This window comes from Numida meleagris, chromosome 3 (genome assembly GCF_002078875.1).
Source record: "Numida meleagris isolate 19003 breed g44 Domestic line chromosome 3, NumMel1.0, whole genome shotgun sequence".
Lineage (NCBI taxonomy): Eukaryota > Metazoa > Chordata > Aves > Galliformes > Numididae > Numida > Numida meleagris.
Genome location: NC_034411.1, coordinates 53,995,937 through 54,012,829, shown reverse-complemented (window position 1 = coordinate 54,012,829; position 16,893 = coordinate 53,995,937). Strand labels below are relative to the sequence as shown.

Here is a 16,893-nt window from a genome sequence, read left to right as displayed (position 1 = left end):
AAAAGATGCCAGTCTTGGGCTTAGACTGTTGAGTTGAGGAAGACCCTTCACATTTCTAAGAAAGCCAGCCTCATGACCAGGCCTGTATTTCAAAATGTGCACCATGTTTCCAGTCTGATTTGGTGAAATATTCTTAGAAGATAACACTAAGGAATCCTGGACAAATACAGTAACAAGTTACTGGACTAGTTTGGAGGAGGTGTGTCTTGCTGTTGTTATGGAAATGTGATGTATCTTAGTGGCTTTGTAGAGCATTCCCCTTACTTTTGTACTCTCACAAGGTCTGTACAGTTCATGTTTCAGTAGAACAACTGGAATGGGGCTCAGTGGAGCTGAAACAACCTTAAACGAAAGTCCATCAATATTCCTGAGATGAGGACTGGTATAGATGAGGGGCATGAGTCTGAAGGCCTATATAGAGAGATCGATGGAATTTAAAACATGTCCATGGGTAGGAACTCTTTCCTGAAGAGTTTCTGAGATACCAGTTCTGCCTCTAAAGGGAATATTAAGTTATTGTTTCAGAATTCCTTCATTAGCACCAGAAATTCAAAGCACAAATTAGGTGACGAAGTTAAAGGAGCTGGTCTGACTCCTTGGATGTATAGCATCTCTTCCTGTATAATTCCTGAGGAATACATTAGGAAACTTGAATACAATTAAGATTCAAGTTGAGAAGAGGAGACAGATGCAGTTCTGAGACCAATCCACACAGAAATAGTATTTTTGTTTCTGAGTCTTTATTTATGTGCTTTGGTTCGTTCATTAATTTATCTTACATTGGGAAGTGGCGAATTACATTAGTATAGAGTTTAGCAGTCTTTCCTACCAGCTAGATCCTTAAACAGCATTATAACATTATTGTGTTTTTGTAGGACTGAAAAGCAGTGAAAGGAGATAGGAATCTAAGGTGCTGACGCAGGAATATTAGCATGGAATTGGCAAAGGAAGCTAAGCAGAATTTAAAGGAAAGTAAGATTTGGAAGTCAGTTAGTTAAAAGTCTTCTTCAACTGGTTATGATGTTTCTTCAGAAAGCTCTCCCTTGCTTGTTGCTAGATAAAACCAATGCTAAAAAGATCCCTTAGTAACACTGGAGTGTGATGTCTATCTTAAAAATACTGAATTATCTAGAAAATTTCAATATTATCTTGGCTTGAGCAGAACACTGCATTTTACATGGGCCCTCTTTGGCCTTGCCAGTTTAAATGAACTGTCTCTGTTAGGGCAGTGTACTAACCTTGCTGTTTGCTATGGCTGGCAGATTTTTATAACTGAAATTGATGGTCAGTATTCTCTTAATTTAGACATCACTATTCTCATGAGTTGCAGTATCAAGGAATTAATTCTGATAATTGTATGCCATTGTGTTAATGATCATAGCAAGCATTTTAGCACCAGATTTTGATTGCACAGCTTTTAGTGGCAAGGTTTTTGAGTAGTTAAGCATCAGTGCAAGTTTATCCATCAGCTAATCCTTTCCTTTTGAGAGCTGAGCTTCTGTCAAATTTAGTTAGTTGTTTTCTGGTATTTTTGAGGGAGCTAGGGGTCACATTCTTCCAAACACTCAAATACATACCCTGTTTGTACTAGCCACTTTTATGTGCAGCTGTACACAAGTGTGCTTTTTAAAGCATTATGGCCCACGTTTTCATTTACGTAACTCTCTACACTGAGTTTATGTTACTCTAGCCGATTCTGGGTCCAGAGGTACTTGTTTAAGATACCAGACATCAAATCGGTATATGCTAGCTACATCAAGATCATGATCCACCACTCAGCAAAGTGTGAAGATCTATCTTTAACTTCAGTGATGTAGTCACTGGGGCTACTTATAGGCCTACTGTTAAGCACAGGGTTATGATTTTGGGACTAGGTAAAGATTCTCTGTTAACATTCACCGTAAGAAACCTACCCAAACACGTGGAATTCCGTGTTGATGTAGTGTGTGGCCAGCCCTATCACCCCTCTTCCACAAAGGTTGCTCCCTTGAAAGAGTTGTTCATTTTTTAGACCCACCCTGGAACAGTTACTTTCTCTCTAAATCCGCCCTCAAACAGTTATTCACCTTATCCACGCCCCCAAAGTGACGTCAGTGGAAAGTCCGAGAAGGCAGCAGCACAGAACTTTCAAACCCTCACGAGGCAAGAAAAACATTTGCTTCTTTTCTGTGTGTGAATTTCTTTTATTTTTTATTTTTTAATGTTGATGATTTGTTGTATTTTGTCTGAGAACAGGCATGAGCTTTGTGGTGGGAGGAATATGTTCACAGTCAACCACTTCAGCAGTTAACTGAATGATGCAGCTGTGCTTCATCATGTAATGAACCTTGGAAGCTCTCTCTTTTGTTCCGTTACAAATGTTCCTCTAGAAGAAAGCTTACTCCTTAATTTCCCCTATTAATGTTAGATGAATGGATTTCACAGCTGATGTGAAAACCATGAAATATAGTGGTTCTTGGGGGGAGGGAGTCAAACATTTCTGGATTTTTTATGGCTCAGACAACAGCTCAAAGGGATTTGATTAAGTATTGCTCATACCTGATTTATTATTTTCTAACAGTAGGCCAGCTAGCTCAGAGGAAAATGCAGGTACTGCCCATCCTGCCTAGGAAGAAGAGATTGTACCATGGGGCATGGCTGTAGGGTGTAGTTTTACAGTGTTTTCAGGAGTACTGACTGCTTACGGATGATGGCTTATGCGTCTGACAATGCTGTAAAGGCTCAGCTGTCTAAGAAGCAGGTGTTGTATGAACTAAACAGGGCTTGGAGTTGTAACAAAGTCCCAGCCAGCTTGACTCTAAATATTTGTACACACACCTCTAGGCCGTGGAAAGAATGATGCCTTGACAGCCTCATCTAATGGGTGGCAGCCCTACATGTGACAGGGGGTTTGGAACTGGATAGGCTTTAAGGCCCCTTCCAGCCTAGGCCATTCTGTGATTACAGCCTGACCCTGCAAGGTGCTGAGCACTCCAGTCCCCATCCAGCAACTCATTTAGCTGGAACAGGTTTACTGGGACGTTAAAAGATCTGTGTCCCTCATTAGCACCATTCGTGCCAAGTATGCTCAGTTTCCTGTAAGTGCACAGGCTTTGCCTCTGTGCCTACCCATCTCACCTTTCTGATTAGCACTGCAGATATATCCTGCCCTCTGCTTTGTACCTGGCAGACATCCTAATGAATACTGGTGCTCCTTATGTGTTTCAAATTAAGCATATTTCTTTGCTGGACTGTGACTGGACTGTTCAGTGTGCTGCAACACTGCATTATGGATGGACTGTTTAGTTCTCTACTCCCTAATCTAGCACATTTAATAGAGTAACTTCTGCTGAAGATTCATTAGCTATTCTAGCAATCTGTTGCTGCTGGAATGCTAGGGTTAGTTTCTGATCTTTTTTTCCAGGCAAAATCTGTGTAAAATGTGAAAGCTCACATGGTGTTTTTGTTAGGTATGATGCACTCACCAGGATTTGAAGGAAACCCAAATTTCAGCTTCCAAACTCTGATGAATGCAGACAGTCTCTACATGGTCTCTCATTATACTCTGCTGCTAAACCTAAAATTGGCCAACTCGGATTACTACAGGAAGAAGCCTCCCCAAGCCCCTGTGTTGCTGGTGAGTTGGTGAATACAGGGAAAATGTTTGAAAAGAGATTGTTTAATTTTCTTTCGTATAGAACAGCTCGCGTGTAAGTGTCCTTCATGCTACTTGCTAAGTGGAGAAATAATAATTGCAAACGAAGCAAAGTGCTTATAAATTTTGCATGATAAATGTCATGCATCTGAATTACACAGCTTCTCTGTAATTCAGGGAGGAATGAATCCTGCTTACTGATTATCATTAAAGTAGCAGTCATTTTGATGGATACTGCATCTTCATAACAAATCTTCACTACCATTGTGTGATACATTATAGTAAGGACTAACAATACTTAAAGGTGTGCACCTTCATTTTACAACTACTTTTGAGCTTAATGACAAATGTCTTGCATAATACCAGCTTTGCATTTATACAGATGAAGGCATGAGTTTTCTGAGTGAAAGATAATTAGGTTTTAATACCTAAGTATTACTGAAGATAGTTCAGATGCATCTAATTGGACCCCAGTTCGTCTGTGATGGCTGTTCAGTGCGAAAGGGCCTGACTGCTGGACAAGCAGCATTAGGTGCCACAGATTTGTTTTTAATGAAGTTGAGTTCCTACCCCCACCTTGTGGAAATGTTAAGAGATCAGCTTATGCCTTTGTTGCTGTATGAGAGCTGTTATTATGGGTTGTATCTTGCATAATCTGCAATAAGAGAAGGGAAAGCTCCTTATTCATGTCATTCTCCAATGAGAATGAGGTTCATGTCGTTTTCACCATAGAGACACACTGTGATCCTCTGTTAATTCTTGGTTTTGTATAACTTCATTTCTACTCTGCATCACCTTATGCTCAGGAATAGTGCTACAAACTTATGCTGTAGGACTTACTGTTGTCTTACGTCTGGCTTTTGTGGTTGGCTGCAGAAAGAGTTCATGAAGCAGGTCCAGTCCAGTGGAGTGTTGATGATATTTTCCCAAGCCTGGGTTGAAGAACTGTACCACCAGGTACTAGAAAAGAACATGCTAGGGGAAGCTGGATACTGGGGAAGCCCTGAAGAGCACAGCCTTCCACTTATCACCATGCTGACAGGTTAGTACAATGTTATGATGCCAGGAACCAACTTTCAGTCCGGTCTAAAACAAGCTACAGTAACACTCTGTTTCACTCCATTACATACCAAACAGTGCAGCCAGGCAGTGAGTGGTGTTTCACTAATGTACAACTAAATACTCAGTGGCAGATACCTAAGTGCTTGTTCTGGATCGAACAGAAAACTTTAAAGCCTGGATTTAAAAACAAACAAATCCTCTGAAATTTAGTAGTCGTCTTCATTCTCTGAGGTCAGTGTGACCCAAAGCTGAATAGAATGGAATGTCTTATCGTCTCAACTTGTGTGTTATCATCTGTGTGGTGGCATTGTCCCAAAGTCACAGTCATTATCAGGATCCAAATGAGCAGAGACCCCTCCTTATTGCCTGCAGAGGAATGCTTGCTAATTGAGATAAATGATGAGGATATGGCCAAACAATATGTCTCTGTTATTTTCTCTGAAAGATGGCTGCCTTTTACTTCAGGAGGTACAGACAGACTTCAGGAGTTGCAAGGAAGAAATACATTTCTTTAAATGCTATTGGATCCAGTAATCTACTGATACTTCTAAAAACCAACGTGTAAAATAATACGAATTTTGGTTACCTTTAGAAAATATCATGTTATGTTTATTTAAATGACTTGTAATCTGGAACCCTGATATATATATATATGTATATATATATATATAATATATATATATAATATACCTGAATCACACAGCTGCTAGGCTTTCCAGTCAGTTACAGGCTAAGTGACTCACTGAACTTCTCTGAGCTACTTCAGTTTACACAACATGAAGATGTGATCTGCAGCTTTCTGTTTCCATAGGATGACTTTAGCAGTACCACTGAGCTTCATAAAGTTGAAATTTCTAAAATCTTTCCAAGGATACATTTAAGTGTATGCATAAAGGAGAGTTGTGCATATTCTGGCCAAATGAATACAGAAGAATGTTTGATTCCCGAAAGAATGGTGGGGACAGGAAGGGTAGGTTTGTATATTGAACCAGCGCATCTTTTATCTCTCTCAACTTCAGTTACAGCAGGTTTGGTACCTGTTAATGATGAGCGGTAAGACTGCTGTTTTCTTGATGTCAGAGCAAAGCCATTCCAGTATGCCTTCGGCACAAACAAATATAAATAGTGGAGTCTAGTACTGGAAGCCTTCCAAAGATCGGACTCCCCTTGGTTCAGATTTGTGCTGTGCTAGGGATATGCCAAATGGCAGTAGTGAGAAGCTGAAAACCCAGAGCACCTCTAACAAATACTGAAAAACAATCATTAGCTTCATTTGAGGGGGGAAAAAATATATATATATATATATGATCTGGTGAAAGGCAACAGGATGCCTATGATACTATAATGGTATAAAATGCACTGTCTTTTTGAATGTACATACTGTATGATTGCAAAGAAGTAATTAGAACAGTGTACACATGGAGAGCACTGGCTTCAGCTGAGCCATTAACTGGTAATCAAAGAGCGATGTTCTGAGAGGTTTTTGCTGACTGTGCTGAGCCCAGTGTTGCCTTTAAATATTGTATGATAAATGGTCATTTGGGGAGCTGAAATAAACACTTTTGGAAAAATAATAGCCATGTGGAGAAGAGACAGACAGGCTTCTAGGAAGCAAATCAGTCCAATGTCCTTAATATTGAACTCTATGTTGCAAACTAGTCTTGTGTTAGAGAAAATGTTGCATTTCCTTTGTTGACGTTGAACCCACGTGAGTCTACTAACAATTCCATTTAGAACATAGGATCTTGGTGTGTCTGGTTGACTGCGAGGTCTGGGAACACACAGTTTCAGGATTTAGCAAGATTTGAAAGGAAATACTCAGAAGTGCAGAGACTGTGCGTAAGGGTGCAGGAGGTCCAAAACTAGAAATATCGTGTTATCTTTACCAAGAGTTCTGCTGACTGTGTGACTTCAGGGAGCTTTTGTGAGTGGGGGTATTTGCACTCTACGAGAAAAAGCTGGTAATAGCTGGCAAAGCATATGAAGTGCCACAGCTTATGTTTATACCAAGGCTTCACCAGGCTGCCAGAAAAGAGAGACTAAAAAGCATACCTGAGAAATCAGCAGCACAAGAACCTGCTTGAAGAAGGAGCCGGTAAGAGATACTTTCTTTATGCCATCTGTTTGTTGGCTAGTAAGTAATCTGTTTTCTTTAATGTTCTGGCAGACATCGATGGCTTGGGAAGCAGTACAGTCGGTGGCCAGTTGATGGCATCTGCTTCAGCTCAATCTCCTCTTTCCCAAAATCAGAAGACAGATGATTCTGTTGTTGCAGGTATTTAGAATGTATTGTAAGCACAAGTGTATATACCAGTGGTGTTCTATACCATAAACACATTTGGGTTAAAGAACAGTAGTTTAAGGTGTGAAGGGAGTGTATCAGTGTATCCTGTGTATGAATCAGTTGGACAGTCCAGCATGCAGGGGACAATTATAACTTCTTTTTTTCCTTTTTTTTGACTGTTGATAATAAAGATGCTGTTATTTTCCAGTAGCAGTAGTAATGCATTTCTCACTCCAGGAGTTGCTTTTGCCCGATACCTCTTAATCGGCTGTTGGAAGAACTTGATTGACACTTTGTCCACACCGCTGACTGGTCGTATGGCAGGCAGCTCCAAGGGGCTGGCATTCATCTTGGGAGCAGAAGGAGCCAAAGAGCAAAACCAAAAGGAGAAGGACTCCATTTGTGTGAGCCTGGATGGACTGAGGAGGGCAGCCCGCCTGAGCTGTGCCCTAGGTACTGCTGTGTTGTGTGTTGTCATGGCAGACTAACAAAATAGAATGATAACTTTCCCTAGATGAATTTGGGGGAGAGAAAAGCCATACCCTGTTCTGATCTGGGATCATCAAGGAACCTGTAGAACTCCCCATAGAACCCACCTTACCTACATAGACATTTTGACTTGATGCAAGCTGTCATTCAGATTGCTCAGGGTTAGGGAGGAAATGCTAGTTAAACGTTCTGCTGTTCCTTTACAGGAGTTGCTGCGAACTGTGCATCTGCTCTTGCCCAAATGGCTGCTGCGTCCTGTGTCCAAGAAGAGAAAGAGGAAAAAGAAATCCAGGAGCCCAGTGATGCTATAGCTCAAGGTAACAATGTGATTAAATGATCCAGCTTATCTCATATTTTCTGCAGAGATGCAGCTGGAAGGTACTTTGCTATACACAAAAGAACAACAGAGGGAGATGTCACCATTACTCTTTCATAGGCATACAGGACGTAAGTCGAGAGGCTTCACTAAATGTCTCGTCCTAGGTTCTTAACAATATGTCATGTTAATTGTATTTATATGGAACTGAAATCAGTTGAACAGCAGGTAAGGCTAGCTGCTTTTTTTTTTCTTAAATGTGCACTTCCTAAGCTTTGTGATACTTGTACAATCAGAGGGCATCAAAGATATAGTATTTTGTTGCTGTGTTGTGTGATACCATAAACTGAACCTGCATCCCTCTCCCTGACTTGTCATGAATCGCGTTAAATAAAGCTGGAATGGTAATTAAAAAAATAGAACAGCTAAAATGTTCTGCACCCTTGTGCAGAAGTTCTGCACCCAGAGAAAGTCAATAAAGTCTTTCTGGTTGGTTGGAGATAAGATAACATCTAATTTCTAAAGGCAGGAAACTCGTAACAAAATATGCTGTTGCACAAATGACCCTACTTGGCACTGTAATTTAGTGTCTCAGTAGAGAAAACAAAACTGAATAGATCTTAGGGCAAGCTGTCTTTTGACCACTATGCTCAATATAACTGAAGTGAGTTGGCCAGGCCGCATAGAAGCAAAGAGGAGGCAGTAGAAGTGGCCTGAGGCCAACAGATCTATTTTATGGAAGTTTGGACAGTTTCAAAATTTGCTTTGATTCCAATGCAGCATGAAGATTAAGCTTTTCTGAGATTCTCATGAAAAAGAACAAGGTCCAAATGCTTGTAGTTCAGATTAGGATTAGTTTTGCTTTGACAAGAGTATCCATTATCAAAAGCTTTTTGTTGAGACTTTTGTATGGAAATAATGTGAAATCCATAAACCCTTTTTTCTATTGCAAAAGACATTTTGGTAAAAAATAGATAAATAAAAATCCAGCCAGCACAAAACAGAAACATGTAGTACTGCTGGTAGTGCTGCATATGTTCTGCTGGCAGTAAGATGTGAATTTGAGGGTAGAGGGCTGTCAGTCTCAGACTGATTTTTCATAAAATCATTCCAAGGGGATTTTCATTTTAAAACTGCCTTACGTTTATGTAGAAAAAATGGGATTCTGTAGTTTGTTTTTTGCCTAAATCCCACATTCTTTTGTAGCTTTCAGGCTGTATACCTTTTTCACCACCATATATAGAAGCAAATGTTCGTTTAAAAGCTGGAGATGGCAATGGTCTTTTTGTTTTTTGTGCTGCAGTGAAACAGAAAGTGGAGCAGAAACTGGAGCAGATGGGGAAAGTGCAGGGAGTCTGCCTACACACTGCTCATGTTTTGTGTATGGATGCAGTCCTCAACGTGGGCCTGGAGATGGGAAGCCACAATCAGGACTGCTGGCCTCATGTGTTCAGGTACTTAGCAGCTTTCCCAAAAGAAACATAATTTACACCATGTTGCCACGAGGTACCAGAGATAAAGGACTTCACATACTCTGGGAGTCTTCTCTATAGCCAGTAACAGAGTGAATTAATTGTACATACCTGTAAGAGAAAAATCACTTCTTTTCATCTCTGTTTAGAGATGAAATCAATGCTCAGAAAATTCAGTGTTGTCAGAAGACTGTGTCAGACCCTGAAACCTTCAGTGGCCTTTCAGGTTCCTCAGCTAGGCTGTTTGCTGTCTGGGGACGTGGGAGGCCAAAGGATGTAAGACGACCAGCTATCTGTGATGCGTCTGAGAGCTTTACTTACACTGTGCTTCTGACTCGCCTCTTGAGTACAGATTCAAGCATTTCTTCAGTGAGTCCTCTGATTTAGGAACACAAGAGCTGTTGTTCTGTGGCATTAATCCATCTTTTCTTTCTGTTCTCAGGGTGTGTGAGTACATCAGCACTCTGGAGCACACCCACTTCAGTGACGGCACCTCCCAGCCCTGCCTTACCATCACCCAGTCACAGCAGGCACCTGGAGGCCCACACTCAGACACTGAGCTGGGGGAGGCTTCTCCGGAACAGACCCCTGAGCAGGAGACCACCCTCAGCAGCAATCCTGTCATTCAGCCAGTTTCCATCCAGGAACTTGTCAAGGAGAGCAGCAAGGGCAGAGCTTTCGACTTCCGTGGAGGCAGCCTGCTGTGTGGGACCAGTGCTGCCAAGGCTGTTCTCACACTCTCCACACAAGCTGACAGGTAAAAGCATCACTAGAGTCTCTGCTCCTAAAACAAGACCAAAATTGACCTTTCTGTGATGCAATGGAGCCTGATCTTTACATCTGATGCAGCCACTGCTTCAGTTGGGTTTCACAAGGGAGCTACATATCACAGCCAGCAGCTCTTAAAAGGCTTGGTTTTCTGCACCTGTGCTGTACTTGCCCTGCTTTTTGGAAGCACTGGGCTGGGTATTTCTGAATCCGTCGGTAAATCACATGCATCCTAGGAATGGTGGACTTACTGCTTGTATGTAAATTAATCTATTGTGTTTGCTCATTAAAGCAGACAAAAAAAAAATAGGTGTTGTGTCTTGACAGGAAGGGATGGAGTCACAAGCCCAGTGTCAAATGGCAAGCAGCTGCTACTGTCAGGACAGCAGAAAGTTTTTCATGAAAAGCAGAATCAGGAAATCATGGCTGTGTTAACTTCTGGATGTACCATGTGAAATTTCTCTGTGATTCTATGGAAACCTGCTTCCGATCTGTGTAAAATTTTACTGCTTTTAGGGTACAGGTTTAACTCTTAAGAGCTCATTGCAGTTGAAAATAATGGCTCTTGTTTATATTTCTAAATAGCAATTCAGATACAGTAGCTTTAGATCTAAGACTTAATTTCTTTTTCATGTTAAGGGTCTTTTCAGATGGAGTGAACTGCTATAGTCAGTGAAGCTCTGATCATGTAAATTCAGAGGACCAAGCATATTAGTTTTTGTAGTTATTATTCATGAACTATTTATGCAATTAAGATACAGTTAAGGGGCAGTGGTGATTCTTTGAAAAAGTGCCTTATTGTTGTAGTGCTGCATTTGTATCTTGGAAGGGTTCTGTCTGGTCCTACACCACTCTGTTTTTCACCCTCCAATTAATAATAGTTCTGGATCAAAGTCTTCCTGTGTGCGTTGCCAGAGGCAACGCACAGCAGCTATGTACACATAAAGGTTTTCCTCTTACAAACACATTTAAGTCTCCGTATCATGAATTTTTCAGTTGATTTCTATTCTTTTATTCACAGACTCTTTGAAGATGCTGCCGACAAGTTAAATTTGGTGGCACTGGCAGGCTTCCTTTACCAGCTCAAGAAGGCTTCTCAGGCCCAGCTTTTCCATTCTGTCACAGATACAGTTGATTACTCCCTAGCAATGCCAGGTAAAAAATAAACCAGAGGCTTCTTGTCTCACATACAACTATACTGCTTGCAGGATTTACTTTGTATTCTTACGGTTTTAATTTTTCCACTTGAAATTTCAAGGTAAAAAGAAAACAATATTTATTTTAATAAGATCTTTCTGTAGGACTACTGCAAAGTCTTTAGAAAAGATGGAGAACTTTTTTTAGACAAGGATCACATCCATCCCTGCTGTGGGACACTTCAGAGGACATTCACTTAGAAGTGTTTGTAAAATGAGTGGTAGCAAATGAAGCACACAATTGAAAAATGAAAAACACAGCAGTGAGAGTTGTCTGCTTACTCCTCCCCAGCAGTGTGGAGCATATACCTTACAGTACAAAACCTTTAAAAAGTTGTCTGTTCTGTGGCAGACATGAAAACTAATTTAATTGTTTTCTCCTCTCCCTGAGGTACTACTTATCATTATCTCAGTATAAAAATTAATAGTATTTTTTTGGTTCATCCTTGTCTCCAATTGCTTTTTTTTTTAATAAAAATAGTTACAGCGTTATCTTATATGTAGCAGTAAGTCAACAGGAGTTAGTAATAATGACATTAACATTAGGATAGGGCAATTAATTGGAAACATATTTTTACGTTGAAAGTGGCATGCCCATATTTTAAAATAGCATATTCTAATGGGACGATGAAGTGTGTTTTCAAATATTGGAAGAGGAAAGGAAGATAAGTTGTTTTTAGTAGGAACACGTGATCCTTTTTCAAATTCTCTGCTTCGCACCAATTGTGTGGTAGTAAGTACAACAGACAAACCAAAGCTAAGTAATCTGCAGTCTATATTCTTTCCTGTAGATGTCACCAAAGACTTTTTTTTCACCTCCTTGCTTATCTTGTCTGCGCTTATCTATACTGGATATCGTGATTTAATTATAATGCATTACTTTCCCAAGTCTTCATGTCTTAAAAATATTCCCAAAAAGTCTTCACTTAAATGAAAGTGAAGTGTTTCTATTTCATTGTTCTTAAAGCTTGGGTCTGTCTCCTCTTCTTGTACTTACCCAGGTATAAGCTGTGTTTTACAGTGATTTCTTTCTGGCTGAGTATTATTACTTTCTGACCTGATTTAAATTGCTCTTTAGACATCCAGAGATGGAGGAGCAGCTGTTTGTTTATGCCTCTGTTTATTTTGCTTTACTTCCTTGTAGGGGAAGTAAAATCTACCCAGGACAGGAGAAGTGCGCTTCACTTGTTCCGACTTGGTGATGCCATGCTTAGAATTGTGAGGAGTAAATCCCGCCCATTGCTCCACATCATGCGCTGCTGGAGCCTGGTGGCACCTCACCTGGTGGAGGTAGGATTGGGGAGAAAAAGGGAATTTGTGCAAGGGATGGCAAAGCTGAAACAGCTGAAGAAGGCTTAATGGTCTTCTTGAAATGTGTACCAACCCTTAACATTATGTCCTATTTGGTCTGTTCTCTTCACTTTTAAGTTCCATAAATGGCCAAATATAAGCATGATCAAATGCCACTTTTTATCAAATATGGTGTATATATGTAAAACCATTTAAAAGGGAAAAACAGTAACCTGGGTAGCAACAAAAGGTAGTACTTAACGTGAGATCTGTTCTTTAGGGTTTATTGTTTAATTTATTTTTAACTCTCCTTCAATTTTCATCAAATCTTTAGGCATCTGTGGGACCCCAAGCAGCTCATACTCTCAGTCATCCAATTCCATAGCAGAACTTAACCATTTTCTTTGCAGTGGACTCCCTAGTTAGATTTGTGAGGAAGCTCTCATTGGGTTTCAGCATCATGAAGTGCTTGCGTGCCTTAAAATTGCCTCTCTAAAAGCAAATTTTGTGTTTGGGCAAAGTCTTATACTCTTCCTCTCCCTGCAGGCTGCCTGTCACAAAGAAAGGCATGTGTCTCGGAAGGCCGTCTCCTTCATCCATGACATCCTCACTGAAGTGCTGACAGATTGGAATGAGCCTTCTCATTTTCACTTTAATGAGTCACTTTTCCGCCCCTTTGAGCGTATCATGCAGCTGGAGCTGTGCGATGAGGATGTGCAAGACCAGGCAAGTCAGCCCTGATTAGGATGTCTGTATCTGACACCTACCATGCCCATAGGAAGGATGGTCATGAGAGTGCACTTGGTCCACTTGAATATTTCCCAAGTGCCCTCCACATGATGTCCCTCAGTTATCTTCAAGAATTCAGGTGGGCTCTGCCTACCTAAGCCAGCATTATGATAGCATATAGATCTCTTTTGCAATACAGAAAGATCCTTGACATGCTGCCGTTCAGGGTAGCTTACTGTTTTTCTTCTGAAAAGCAGTTGCTAAATGATATACATGTGGCCCTGTTCTTCAGTCAGGTCTTCCCTCAGAAGCAGACCCAAACGTGATGCTTGAACCTACCAAATTATTGGGTTTTTTTCCCCCAAGATTCTAGTAAACCAGGTTTTAGAACGGTACCTTCAGAGAATGATTTTGTACAATTGCAGAAGTACTGTGTTTTCAGAACTCTGCCCCTGGCCACTTACCTGTTTATTGCTTAGACCACTTCTTCAGTAGAAGTGCATGTGGCTTTAATGTGATTTAATTAAATTATCTAACAAAAAAAAATAGTCCAAATTTTGAAATCCAGATAAGAGTGTATCTAGAAATGTGTTTAGAGCCCTCCTCGTTCCTTCTGCAAGTCCAGATATGTGTCAGTTCTGGTTTTATTCTTTGAGCCTTTCCTACACTGTTTGCAGGTGGTCACCTCCATAGGAGAGTTGGTGGAAATGTGTTCTACGCAGATCCAGTCAGGATGGAGACCCCTGTTCAGTGCCCTGGAAACAGTTCACAGCGGCAATAAGTCAGAGGTTAAAGAGTACCTTGTAGGAGAATACTCTATGGGTAAGGACTTAAGCACTGACTGTTTTGTGTGTGCTTTTGTTTCCCAATCTAATTCCTTGGGGACACAAGAAATAACTCAGTACATTTTAAATGCCTGACCTGAACAGATGCTCTGAAACAGTATAGCTCACAATGTAGCAATGGCACTGTAATACTCTAGGACCATACCAAAGTATCTAATTTATTAGGTTGGGAGCGAAAGCAGAGACAATTCACTCTTTGTCCTTTCAGTTCTGGCAGATGAGTAGAATAAGAAATAAATGCTTCAAACCTATTTTAATATTTTTGTGCAAAATGATAGTGTGTGAGCGCTGAGCATAGTTTTGTCACCTTCTCACTGCCCTGCTACAGTAACTGCATACAGTCACCACTTCTCATGTCAGCTGTCTTCCTTACCACCTGAAATTTCTGCTCTTACACATCGAAGTCAGTTGGTGTGATAATCCAGGCAGGTACTTGTACAAGCACTCAATCACGGGGATTCTAATTACTAGTGCTGTTATGAACCTTGTTTGTTGTACAATTGATCCTGCATCTCACTCAGAGATGTTTGCTCATATGGAAGCTGGGTAGTGAGGACAAATAATTTTACCTGTAAATATAGCAAAAGTACAGATTAAATAAATGTTACAAGCTGTGCATGAGGGATATGGTTTGCCTCCTAAATTTTGTCTTTCAGATCTATTACAATCAGTGGCAAAGTGCTAGTATATACAGCTTTTGAAGACTTATTAGCTACTTAGGAAAAACAAAGCTATTTTGTCACTGAATTAAAAGAGTCAGAGTAGTTTTCAGTGTGCCTGCTGTGTCGTCTTGACAGTTAGGTCTAGACTTCACTGAATAAAAGTCTTAGTTACTCAACTGAGTTTTGAGTGCCCATACCTGCTCTTAACATTTGGGCGCTGGTAAGCTAGTAGTTTTTATAGAAGCAGTGAAGAAAGGAGTCAACATTGCTTTCAATGTAGGGTTACACAAATTCCCTTGGGATCAAAAGAAGAAGCATATTAGTTTTTACTTCTAAGATCACTGGAACATTTCTGTCTCTGCCCAGAACGGAAGAGATTATACAGATTCAGTTAAATGGTTGAGAAACTGTTGGAAATCCATATTTACGGGGGATGGGGAGAAATCTTAATCTTGTTATGTCCACAGGGAAACGCCAGGCCCCAGTGTTTGATGTTTTTGAAGCATTTCTAAACACAGACAGCATCCAGGTCTTTGCCAATGCTGCCACCAGTTATATTATGTGCCTTATGAAGTTTGTGAAAGGACTGGGTAAATATTTTTATTTTCCTTTTATTTTATTAAGCTATGGTATGTCAAACTTGATTCTGCCGAAAATGAGAATCCTGCTATGTAATACAGAGTATGGTAGGGAAGAGAGAGGCAGTGTCTCAGTTTCTCAAGAATTAAATCCAATTTCAATCCAAAATGCATTAAAAAAAAATCACGATCAAAGGAGAACTTCAGAAACATTTTGAATGCTATCAAGAGTTCCGGTTATTATAGTAGCAAAGATGCATCTCTCTTTTCAATGTCTTCATCATTTGATCTTATTTACATCAAGTTTTGCTTAAGTTCAGTGGTAAAAAAAAAAAATAAAAGAATACAGTAATGGAGATATGACCATGGCATTGCGCAGTGACAGCACAGATTGTTTGTAACAGAGGATATGTTTTATGTTCAGAGGCCAATGCTTCTTTGTACCCTTTCTCACCTCAGCACTGTTTTGCATATGCGGTGTTCAAAACCTGCTGAACCTTGATTGAGATCATAAGCGTTAATTTTTCTGTTGCATTACTGAGGGCAGCAGAGACTAGATGCATCAAGTCACAGTGTAAACATGGTGTTTCACCAAACTTCAGAATAGAGGAGAGTGCTGCTGGGTCATTCTGCCCACAAGTTCCTTTGCTTGCCTTGATCACTGAAGTTTAACAGTTTTCACTGAACTGTGAAATTGATACATTTCTCCCATATGTGAATTGCAAAATTTCTAGTAAGCAGTAAAGTTGAACTTTTTTTTTCTTTACTGATATGAACACAACTTAGGCCAAAGGATTCACAGAGGTATTAAGGTTTGTAAGTACCTAACTGCAATTATTCCTTTCCTAATAAGTTATTTCACTATCCATATCAGTGCGGGCAGAATTCAGCTCGCGATGACAGACTGGAATGGCAATTATTATTACAAAAGAGAAGCAAACTTGCTTGTCCAATACCAGCAAGGAGAACTTGCATCCCTTCTGTAGAAATACTGTCATATTTCTTTAGGTTTCTTACATTCATGAGATAAGTTTGTCCCATTTGTGGTTACACGTCAAAAAGAGAGATATGGGAATCATTCAGTTGTCATCTAATAAGATCGGACAAAGGATGACTTCTGGATTCTATTCAGACACTAGAGTACAACTGCATGAAAAACAAAAATCAATCCTGTTTGTTTCTCTTTTGTCCCTCCCAATGCTGCCTTTTCCATCCCCAGGGGAAGTAGATTGTAAGGAGATGGGTGACTGTGTGCCAGGATCAGGATCAGCATCTACAGACTTGTGCCTTCCCGCGCTTGATTACCTCAGGAGATGTTCTCAGGTATAGTGAATAATCTTGCACAGGTACTGTCAACGGTTTACGGGCATTCGGCCCGGTTCTGTGACGAAGGGGACAGGGGATCCACAGGCCCACGCCCCGGGAAAAGGGAAAAGGGGAAAAGGGTAAGGAGATGGCCCTGAGAGCAAAGAACAGCGGCAACAATCTGAGGAGAAACAAACTAATTTACTAAATAAGATATCGGAATGCAAAACAACACACTATAATACAATATAATTACAATTTAA

At 40.4% G+C, this 16,893-nt stretch overlaps 1 protein-coding gene across 9 annotated transcripts in view; it reads left to right on the top strand.

Moving 5' to 3' along the window:
- ARFGEF3 (ARFGEF family member 3) overlaps positions 1–16,893 on the top strand; it is an 87,673-nt gene that overhangs the window by 51,320 nt on the left and 19,460 nt on the right. For 7 of the 9 annotated variants that reach the window (XM_021390705.1, XM_021390702.1, XM_021390701.1 and 4 more), the window contains 14 exons: positions 2,059–2,142; positions 3,450–3,616; positions 4,511–4,676; positions 6,864–6,971; positions 7,218–7,433; positions 7,676–7,786; positions 9,089–9,239; positions 9,700–10,014; positions 11,047–11,180; positions 12,366–12,511; positions 13,058–13,237; positions 13,918–14,062; positions 15,215–15,337; positions 16,545–16,648. In XM_021390705.1, coding sequence (XP_021246380.1) covers positions 2,059–2,142; positions 3,450–3,616; positions 4,511–4,676; positions 6,864–6,971; positions 7,218–7,433; positions 7,676–7,786; positions 9,089–9,239; positions 9,700–10,014; positions 11,047–11,180; positions 12,366–12,511; positions 13,058–13,237; positions 13,918–14,062; positions 15,215–15,337; positions 16,545–16,648 — 2,150 coding nt within the window. The remainder of the gene's footprint in view (positions 1–2,058; positions 2,143–3,449; positions 3,617–4,510; positions 4,677–6,863; positions 6,972–7,217; positions 7,434–7,675; positions 7,787–9,088; positions 9,240–9,699; positions 10,015–11,046; positions 11,181–12,365; positions 12,512–13,057; positions 13,238–13,917; positions 14,063–15,214; positions 15,338–16,544; positions 16,649–16,893) is intronic. The other 2 variants (XM_021390700.1, XM_021390704.1) reach the window with 1 other exon arrangement.